At 51.6% G+C, this 9,950-nt stretch overlaps 2 protein-coding genes across 2 annotated transcripts in view; one reads left to right on the forward strand and one right to left on the reverse strand.

The window, feature by feature from the left end:
• B3GNT3 (UDP-GlcNAc:betaGal beta-1,3-N-acetylglucosaminyltransferase 3) overlaps positions 1-3,357 on the forward strand; it is a 5,058-nt gene extending 1,701 nt beyond the window's left edge. The window contains exon 2 of the mRNA XM_007945463.1: positions 2,806-3,357. Within this exon, the coding sequence (XP_007943654.1) occupies positions 2,806-3,357 (552 nt within the window). The remainder of the gene's footprint in view (positions 1-2,805) is intronic.
• Positions 3,358-6,091: 2,734 nt separating this feature from the next.
• On the reverse strand, positions 6,092-8,080 carry INSL3 (insulin like 3). The gene is made up of 2 exons (XM_007945464.1): positions 7,909-8,080; positions 6,092-6,300 (listed from the first exon to the last, which is right to left on the reverse strand). Exons 1-2 carry the CDS (start codon positions 8,078-8,080, stop codon positions 6,092-6,094), a joined length of 381 nt encoding a protein of 126 aa, XP_007943655.1.
• Positions 8,081-9,950: the final 1,870 nt, after the last annotated feature.

Here is a 9,950-nt window from a genome sequence, read left to right on the forward strand (position 1 = left end):
AATTACAGGAAAAGGAGAACAATCAAAGGCTTCTGCTCAAGTATGAAAGCTGCCTTAACAATGTTGTGATTCAATGTACAGTGATTTTACAGAAACGTTTTTGTTGTTAGTATTTATATAATCTAAGAAAGAGTACACTTAAACAATTTACAACTATTTGGAGTGTTATTGATTATGCAAACCTAATCCATTAATGTATCTCATATCTTATGTAACGGTGAAGTTGAACATTAAAATGAATATAGTTTTGATGTAGCTCTTATTATTATTACTTTAAAAAAAAAAAAAAAAACTAACGACTCACTACCATGGAGTCGATTGTCTCCAAGACCATAAATCTTTGCAGAAGTGGATGGCTCCCATCTTCCTCCCGTGGAGCTGCTGGTGGGTTTGAACCACTGACCTTCTGGTTAGCAACCAGATGCCTTGTCCACTATGCCACTAGAACTCCAATTTTGATGTAGCTCTTAAACACTTTTACTTCAAATTCTATTGTTTCCTTAGCAAGTTTTCACTTCAACCACATCGAACTATGTAAATGTGCCTTTAAGCTATGTATGTGATACTGTGATTTAAAGGTGTAATCTGAGTTTTGCTAGTTGTTTATGTCACTACTATTGCCATTAGGTTCACTGATATGTGGGAATTACGATTTACAAATAACACTGGTACAAAAAACATTACTAAGGATTCTGTATCATCTGATATGGGAGGAGGTCCATGAGGTGGCTGAAGCCATGAGTTGCCACACTGGGTGACACCACCCCTAGTGATGTCACTGCCGGTAGCCAGGATTTGAATCCAGGCTGTAGGGAGAGGGGTGAGGGGAGTGGTGAGATTACAATCATGAATCTAGACCAGGGTTCAAATCTAGACTATGGGAGGCAGAGGCAAGGTGAGTTTATAAACACTGATCTCAGTGGGGGAGGGGAATGAGATTACAAGAGTGAATCTCAGAGCCAGTGGCCCAAGTTCAAACCCAAGCTCTGTCTCTTACTTACTGTTTGACCTTGGGTAAGTTCCTTCACCTCTTTGTGCCTTAATTTCCTCATCTGCGAAATGGGACATTCATTGGACCCTCACCTCCAAGGGCTGTTGTGAGGATTATACCAAAACCAAACTCAGTGCCATTGAGTGGATTCCAACTCATAGCGACCCCATTTGGGTTTCCAAGGCAAAAGTAGATTGTTCAGTCTTCCTTCTGTGGAATGGTTTGTGGGTTTGAACTGCCACCCTTCAGGTTAGCAGTCAAATGCCTTAGGCACTATACCCCCAGAGCTCCTCATAGGAGATGATAATTATAAGGTGGTTAAACAATTGACTTCTAACCAAAAATTGGCGGTTCAAACCTGCCCAGAGGTGCCTCAGAAGGAGGGCCCGGGGATCTGCTTCGGAAGGGTCTCAGCCTTCAAAAGCCTGTGGAGCACAGTCCTACTCAATACGCAGGTGGCTGCGAGTCAGAATTGACTTGACAACAGCTGGTTGGATTTTGGGGGTGGGGAGTGGGGTAGGACCAGTGCTGGGATCTCAACGAACATTTGTGGTGATGATGATGATGATAGTGATGGGGGTGGGTAGAGACATGTCCCATTCATTTGTTCAGGTGCTGGCTCCTATGAGGCTGGGTCTGTGTCTGTTTCACTCACCTCTCTATCCCCAGTGTCTAGAATAGGGTCCGGCACACAGTAGGTGCTTAGTAAAGACTCCTGAGAGGTAGAGAGAACCCTGCCAATCTTGCAGGCAAGAAATCTGAGGCTCTCAGGAGCTCTGGTAGCATAGTGCCTAAGGCACTTGACTGCTAACCAGAAGGCTGGTGGTTCAAACCCACCAGGCACTCCTCGGAAGGAAGATGGGGCAATCTACTTCCCTAGAGATACTGCCTCGGAAACCCAAGGAGGGGTTGCTATGAGTCGAGGGCACATAACAACAACAACAACAGGACCCACCCTAGGTTGGTGGATGGAGCAAAATCAACAGAAGGAATTGAAAGGAGACTCAGTGCAGGCTCTTGCTCCTAGTGGGTGCAGACAGGCTGGGTTCAAGGTCTGGTGTCCCTGCTCCGCTATGTAACCTTGCTCATGGAACCTGCCCTGGGGAGCCTCCATTGCCTCATGTGTAGATGGGGTTAACTGGGTCCCCCTCTAAGGATGGATTACGGATTCGAGGTAGGGCAAGCAATGAACACGTGCCCAGCACATAGCAAATGCTCAGTCCAAATGGGTTATTATAGGGAAACAGAGGCTGGGCTGGGTGGAGGGCCACACCTCTCAGCATCCCATATTTATAACACCCAACACAGAAGGGTGTGATAAATAGGAACCAAGGACCTTTGAAGCCAGCCTTACCCTGGTGCTAGGGAGACAGCACACACAGGAGGGACACACGCTCTACTCTGGGAGCATCACAATGGGGGAGACATGTTAACTAGCGATCTGACAATTAGTTGACAATAAAGCTTGGGCCAGGCAGATTTGGAAGAACCAAAAAGCAAACCAAACTCACTGCCTTCGAGTCGATTCTGACTCATAGCAACCCCCAATGGGTTTCCAAGGTGATAAATATGTACAGAAGTAGATGCCCAGTCTTCCTTCCACAGAGTGGCTGGTGAGTTTGAACCACCAACCTTCTGGTTAGCAGTAAATGCCTTAGGCACTACACCACCAGAGCTCCTTCGAGTTGGAAGAAATAACCATAAATGTAAATGTGACAATTTTTCAAGCACTTCTTGATGCTTTGAAGCACTGTCTGTGAATCTTCAACAGCCCAGTCCTCAAACCCCATGTGATCTACCCACTCCGACTGCAGGTGCTGTTCCTACAGTGGCAAGAGACACGATGCAATAACGCCAGCTTCCTGCTTAATGGGGACGATGATGTCTTCGCACACACGAGCAACATGGTTGCCTACTTGCAGGGCCATGACCCCAGCCGCCACCTCTTCGTGGGGCACCTGATCAGAAATGTGGGCCCCATCCGGGTTCCCTGGAGCAAGTACTACATACCAAAGGTGGTGACCAAGGAAGAACAATACCCGCCCTACTGTGGGGGGGGTGGCTTCCTGTTGTCCCGCTTCACAGCTGCTGCCCTGCGCAGGGCGGCCCGTGTCCTGGACCTCTTCCCCATTGATGATGTCTTCCTGGGCATGTGCTTGGAACATGAGGGCCTGAAGCCCGCCATGCATAGCGGCATCCACACTGGAGGCATACAGGCCCCCTCACCACGCCTGCCCTCCTTCGACCCCTGCTTCTACAGGGAGCTGCTGCTGGTACATCGTTTCCTGCCCTACGAGATGCTGCTCATGTGGGATGCACTCAGCCAGCCCAACCTCACCTGTGGCAAGCGAACACAGGTATACTGAGGGCATACAGGAACGTCCAGACTCCATATCCATTGGAAGGGACAGCACTTGCTTCCCAGGACACTGAGAACTTTGTGTTCCTAAGTGTCCTAGGGGTAAGGGAGTGCCGGGAAGAGTTTGGTGAATTAAAATTTTTCCTGGCAAACTCCTACACATCCTTCAAAACCCTAGACTCCCAGCTGGAGGGACCTCTGAAAATGCCTGTCTCCGTTCAGTGGCTGCTAATGGCACTGAAGCAGCTCTGCTGAGGTCCTAGCTGCTGCCTTGTCAATTCCAGTTGGGTCAAGGTTCCACTTCCTAGTCCTGACTTTTGTCACAAGCTGGACCCTAAGCAGGGGTTCCTTGGTAGTAAAGCCACATGATTAATGGTGGAGGAGTTCTAGCCACAGTTCAAGGCAAGCCAGGAGTTCCTGAGTCCCCATGACACTGACATGAGAAGCATCCCTCAGCCTGGAAAAGCGGGGTCCTACTCTTGGCCTCTGCCCCATCATGACCCCCTCAGGTGTTGAGAGGGGCCAGGTAGGCCCTTGAATGTAACTGCCCCCTCCTTGCTTCTTGTGATATCAAGTGCTGTCATGGTGGAAGCCTTGGGTTGAGGAGGGAAACTGCCTGTTTTAGGTGGTGGGAGTTTAGAGGCTCCAACAGGACCTCACCTCTGCACCTGGGCACCCCTAGAATTCAGGGAACAGAGTTGGGGCTGGAGGGGTCTTCACTGAGCCTGAGACTAGCACTCATGGTCACCCCAATGCCCAGAGAACGGGAGGCTCAAGTCTTCAAGTGGCCCAATCCTTCAGCCCCAAGCTCAGCATGTTTTACAGATTGGGGAGGTCCAAGGGAGCTGGCCAGCTCCAGCCCCATGGGTCTCAAGACAGGTGGGTGGGGCTCAGGCTTCACGGGCAGGTGTGGGAGGACCTCAGACAGTGGAAGGAATCCTCAGGGAAGAAAATATTTCTTGAAGACCTTGATGCCTTTTTTGTTTGTTTGTTTCAGTAAAGTAATTTACAGATTTTGATGCAAACCAACCTACAGTCATCCCTAAAAGATTACAATAGAAATTAACCAGTTGCCGTCAAACTGAGTTGTGGTGGCCTTGTGTGTATCAGAGTAGAACTATGCCCCATAGAGTTTTCTTATTTATTTATTTGAAGAAAGCATTATTAAGTTATTTCAATTTTTGTAATTTATTTTGTTGAGAATATGCACAGCAGAACACATACCAAGTTAAGCTTCTACAGGTTGTTAGTTGACATTGATGACATTCTTGGAGTTGTGCCACCATGCACACCCACCTCTGAGTTGTTCCTCCTCCTTTAATATAAACTCACTGCCCCCACGGTTCCTATCTAATCTCTTGTCATCACTTTGAGCCCATATATATAGTTCTTTAAAAGAGCACAGTACTCAAGGCAGACCATCTTTACTAGTTAAACTAAACCACTGTTTGTTTTAAGAAGACTTCAGGGCATGTTTTTGCTTTAAGGTTTAAGGTTATCTCGGGGTGCTACTCCACAGGATTTCAGAAGCAGATCACTGGGCCTTTCTTCTGAGGAAACTCTGGTTGGATTTGAACGTGCAACCTTTCGGTTCGCGGCCAAGCATGTGACCCATTTGCACCTCCCAGGGACTCCAGTAGAAAACTACACCAGTCCAAACAGGGCCTGAGAGAGGTGGGGTCGCTGGGGTTTCTAACAGAATGATCCACCGTCATCCATCCCTGCTCATGCACCTTCTTTGGCGCCCTGTGGCCCTCAGCCCATATCCTCAAGACTGATTCTCACTGCCAACTGGATGGCAGGGAAAGGAATGAAAGGCTGGGGGAGGACTGTTCCTGCCTGGGGCAGGTGGGCTGGGGACGCCGAGGCCACCTTGGCTCCCTGTCCCCGTCTAGGTTGAAGGGAGGGCACAGGAGTAACAATCCGGGCAGGTCCAATGCACGTCAGTGCGACTGCCATTCACATATTTGTGTGTTGTTTCCACCATTCTTGACCTCCTGTGGGCTTCAGTAGAGACCTGCGTTCAAATCCTGAGCGTGGCCGCTCCCTCCCTGTCTGACCATGGACTAGAGGCAGTCCCACCTGGGCCTTGTTGTTAGGTGCTGTCAAATCGGCTCAACCCTACGTACAATGGAACGCAACACCACCCAGTCCTGCACCATCCTCACAATCCTTGCCATGCTTGAGCCCATCACTGCAGACACTGGGTCACTCCATCTCATTGAGGGCCTTCCCCTTTTCCACTGACCCTCCACTATACCAAGCTTGATAACCTTCTCCAGGGACCAGTCCATTCTGACATTTTGTATTGGGATGACTCTCAAATTATTATCAAGCTCCTGAAAGTGTCCACAGGTCTTGTTCAGCCTAGTCCCCTTTTTTTAGAGAAAATGCAAGAAGCTGTTTTGGATTCTGCAAGAGGTTTATTTATTTGCTATTGGAGAGAGAGAGCAGGAGACCCAATGCAGAGAGAGAGGAGAATATGGGCCCTTGCTGTTCTGGCAAAGAACACAAAGCTGTAAGACCGGGGGCCCTCCAAGCCAGATTAGGGTGTGGGTTTGGATTGTTTTTGTTTCTGTTTTTATTTTCCCCCTGTTGGTGTCACAGAGGACAGATGGTGAGCACCCTGTCCCCAGAGATAATCAATGATACCCCTCAAGGCATGAGGCTGTAAGGTGGTTGCCATGTGTCCTCAGGTGCTTGCCAGATCTCTCTGGGCCTCAGGCTCCCCTGAGGAGGGCTCAGTGTGGGCAGAGGGCTAGCAGGTTTTGCTGGGTGCAGCCGCTGATGCAGCACCGCTGGGCAGGGTTGTTGGCAGTGGCCCTCCGGTGCTGGTGGTGATGGCGAGAGGACAGCAGCAAGGGCTGTGGGCCAGGTGCCACCATGAGGTCCCTGTTGGCCGCCAGCCCATGGAGGAGATGTGGTCCCTCCAGCCACTTCAGCATCTCACCTGTGGACAGAGCAGGCTTCAGTGGGGGGCAGGGGGAGGACCCCTGAGGATCCTCTCCCCTGCTATGTCAACACACCTGCATGCTCTCATCCTGCCAAATGACCCACAAAACACAGCAAAAACCAAACTCACTGCCATCGAGTCGATCCTGACTCATAGAGAACCCTCCTTGGGTTTCCAAGGCGGTATCTCTACTGAAGTGGATTGCCCAGTCTTCCGAGGAGTGGCTGGTGGGTTTGAACCGCCAGCCTTCTGCTTAGTAGTCAAGTGCCTTAGGCACTATGCTACCAGAGCTCCCACCAAACATGCCATGCACATTAGCTATAAGCAGTCACACGTATTGAGAGCCTCCTGTACCCCAGGCATCCCTTCATTGCCCCCATTGCTGATGCCCATACTCAGCTGTACACACCATCACACGCCTGGGCGTGACCCAAGGGGGGGGGGGCTGGAGGTCCTGGAGCTGCAGGTGGGGAGTTTCCAGACCCCATCAGAGATGGATCCAAGTGCAGAGCACAGCAGGGGCAGCATGTGGCATGTGGCATACCCTTGTGACTTCACAGCCCCCCTCCTGACCTCCATCCTCAGGTGCACCTCTGAAGACCTCTGGCTTGATGTCACACAGACCCACTTGGGCACACGTGTGTCATGGCATGCACACAAACCTGCTGCACGCACCTTGCACCAGATCTGGGGTGAGAAGGCAAATGAGACCGGTGCACGATTGAAGGGTGTGTCCCATGACTCAGTCATCAGAATAAATACTGTCTTAAGGGAATATTTTTAAAAATCAAATGGAACGCAGACCCACTGTCTTAGTTCTCCAGTGCTGCTATAATAGAAATAACACAAGTAGGTGGCTTTACACAGGAATGTGTTTCCTCATAGTCAGGAGGTTGTAAATCTGAATTCTGGGTGAATTCAGCCTCTCTGGTAAGGCTCACTCTCTGTTCCCGCAGATTATCTCTTTCAGCTTCTGTTCATTAGCTCCTGCCTGAAATGCATGCAGTGTGTATCCCCATTTCTGCTTGCTTCTCTGTGCCTACTCTGCCCCCTTTAGCTCTTGAAGGTGATTGGCTTAAAACCCACCCCACACTATATGCCTAATTAGCATAGAAAAGAAAATCCATTCCCAAACAAGATCATACCACAGGTGTAGGGGTTAGGGAGCCCTGGTGCAGGTGGGTAAGGGCAGGCTGCTGATAGAAATGTTGGCGGTTGGAACCCACTCGCTGCTCCAAGAGTTAAAGAAGTGGCAGTCGGTTTCCATCAAAATTTACGGCCTTGGAAACCCTATGGGGCAGTTCTGTTCTGTCCCATGTGGTCGCTAAGATATCACAGTCAACCTGATGGCAACAGGTTATAGAGGTTAGGGTTTACAACACGTATTTTGGGGGAACACGATTCAATCCATAGCACAGAAATCAAAATATTGGAAATAAAGAATCCCACTGAGCTTGACCCTGCCTTGCTGGCCTCACTCACCTTGAGCCAAGCCAGTCAGGAGCCTATTCAGAGCGCACGCGACCCCATTCATTGTCCAGAGACCACGACCCGTGTGAGCGCGTGCGCCTGCGTGCCCTTTCCCGCGCGCCCCTCCCTACTCACGGTCAACGCGGGTCGCGGGCTTCCCGGCCTCGAGGGACCAGCGCGGGCCACCGCACACTCGCACCAGCGCGCGCACGAAGTGGGCGCCACACAGCTTCTCCCGTGACGCCTCGGGATCCGGCGCAGGGCGTAGCGCCAGCGAGGGACCCAGCAGTAGCAGCAGCAGCGCCATCGCCCGCGTCCAAGCAGGTGGGCAGGGGTCCATGGCGGCGGGAGCACTCGGGCGTTCGGAACCCTGTTATAGGCTCTTGGACGCCCCAGCTGGGGGCCTTGGAGGAGGGACAGAGCATTCCAGAAGATCAAGGGCGAGGTCAGATGGAGGGTCTCTCTCTCCAGTCTAGGACCTTGGCTGTACCTCCCCTGAGAAACAGTCGATGAGGAGCCTTTCTTTTTAAAGCATTTTAAAGAAGTGAAGTAGACAAACTCAGAAATAGCGATCCTGGAGTTCAGGGGCTAGTGAGTTCAGAGCCTGGTGGGCCTATGATTTTACAGATCAGGAAAGGGAGGCTCAGACAGGGGCCCCAGATGTGCCCAAGGTCATGGGGCGGGGTGGGGTGGGGTGCTGAGCCAGCCTAGGTCCCAACCTCTGGCTGAATGGTCCAGGCGGCTCTGCCTCCTGGGAACTAGGGTCTTCTAAGGCTACTGGGGGAGGCTGGGTGGGGGGGGGGTTGAGTGGTGGGGAAGGATTAGGAAGTGGAGGTGGGGCCCCCAATAAAGCGCACGGTTTACTGAGCATCTGCCAGGCTTGGGCTCAGTGGGCATTATGACTCTGTTTTACCAAAGAGGGAAACTGAGGCTGGGAGACAGATGGAGAGTCAACCTGAGGCAGGTGGACCCTCCCACCAAATCAATTAGCCTTTCCACAGAGATCTCTGTCTCAGTCTGTCTCTATTACTCCATTCCTCCCCTCTTCTTTTTCTCTGTGTTGTCTCTCTCTCTGTTTCTCTTGGGTCAGTCTGTGTCTCTCTACATCTCTCCTCTCTCTGGGTCTCTTTCTCTCTGTCTCTCCCTCTCCATCTCTCAGTCTTTCTGTTTCCCTCCCTCTCCCCACTTCCCTTTCTGGATCTCTTTTGCTCTTTCTTTTCATATCTTTACCTCCCTCACACACTCTCTTTCTCTCAATTTCTTGCTCTCTCTCAGGGTCTTTGTCTCTGTCTCTTTGTGAGTCTCTCTCTCCCCTCTTTCTGTCTCCCACCCCTCCTCTCTCTGCCTCTGTGGTCTCTTTCTCCATCCCTATCTCTGTCACTCTCCGTATCTTTCCAGCTGCCAGCAGTCCTGAGGTGGCCATGGCTGAGGGGGGCCTGGTCCAGTCCCTGCTGACGTTAGTCCCCTCCCCACAGTCTCACCCCATCCCCAACCTTGCCCTCTGACCCCCCCAGAGCAGCCTGTTCCCTCCACCCACCAAGGGCTTGTAATCAGCTCCCCACAGGACAGAGCCAAGGCCAGCAGCTGGGACTGGGGACTCGGTGGAGGGGGGTCTGTCCTTAGGGTCCCAGCCATGCCCTGCCCAGCTGTCCCCAGGAACTTCCTCTGCTGGTCTGCGTGGAACCTTCTTGGCAGCCCCTGAGGAGTCTCTAACCTGACCCCCAAACCAAGATCCTCCCCAGCTCACATACCCTCCAGGGCTCCCCATCGCCCCAGGTCCAAACAAACCATCTTTTCCATTGAACTCCTTTGTTTATTCAGCAAACTCTCCCAGCACGCCCTCTGTGCCCACCCTGCCCTCAAGGAGCCCCCAGGCAGGGGGAGAAAGAGCTGGACACAGAATCTTCCAGAGCTAGTATCAGGGCTGGGCTGGAAGGAAGAACAGGGCTGGAGGAGTTGAAGGGACCGAGGAAGGCTGTAGGGAGGTGATCGCTGGGATTTTGAAGGATGAATAAGAGTTTTCCAGGGAGGCCCAAGTGGCAGAAAGGCCTTGCAGGCAGGTGAGGGGGGGAGGTGGGGACTCGACGTGGTCCGGGGACTGGACCTGCAGAAGACACCCAAATACTTCACATGGTGGGCTTTGCACAGCCAGGGAGCCAGCCCATTGGTCTGCCCAT

Source organism: Orycteropus afer, unplaced genomic scaffold (genome assembly GCF_000298275.1).
Source record: "Orycteropus afer afer isolate SDZICR_OR568_19922 unplaced genomic scaffold, OryAfe1.0 scaffold00136, whole genome shotgun sequence".
Classification (NCBI taxonomy): Eukaryota; Metazoa; Chordata; class Mammalia; order Tubulidentata; family Orycteropodidae; genus Orycteropus; species Orycteropus afer.

What these genes read in the sequence shown, in the direction of transcription:
- INSL3 (XM_007945464.1), bottom strand. Translation starts at nt 8,080, where the DNA reads ATGGCGCTGCTGCTGCTACTGCTGGGTCCCTCGCTGGCGCTACGCCCT. An exon ending in GCCCGCGACCCGCGTTGACC is followed by an intron (nt 6,301 to 7,908) that starts GTGAGTAGGGAG and finishes CTCTGTCCACAG; the next exon opens with GTGAGATGCTGAAGTGGCTG.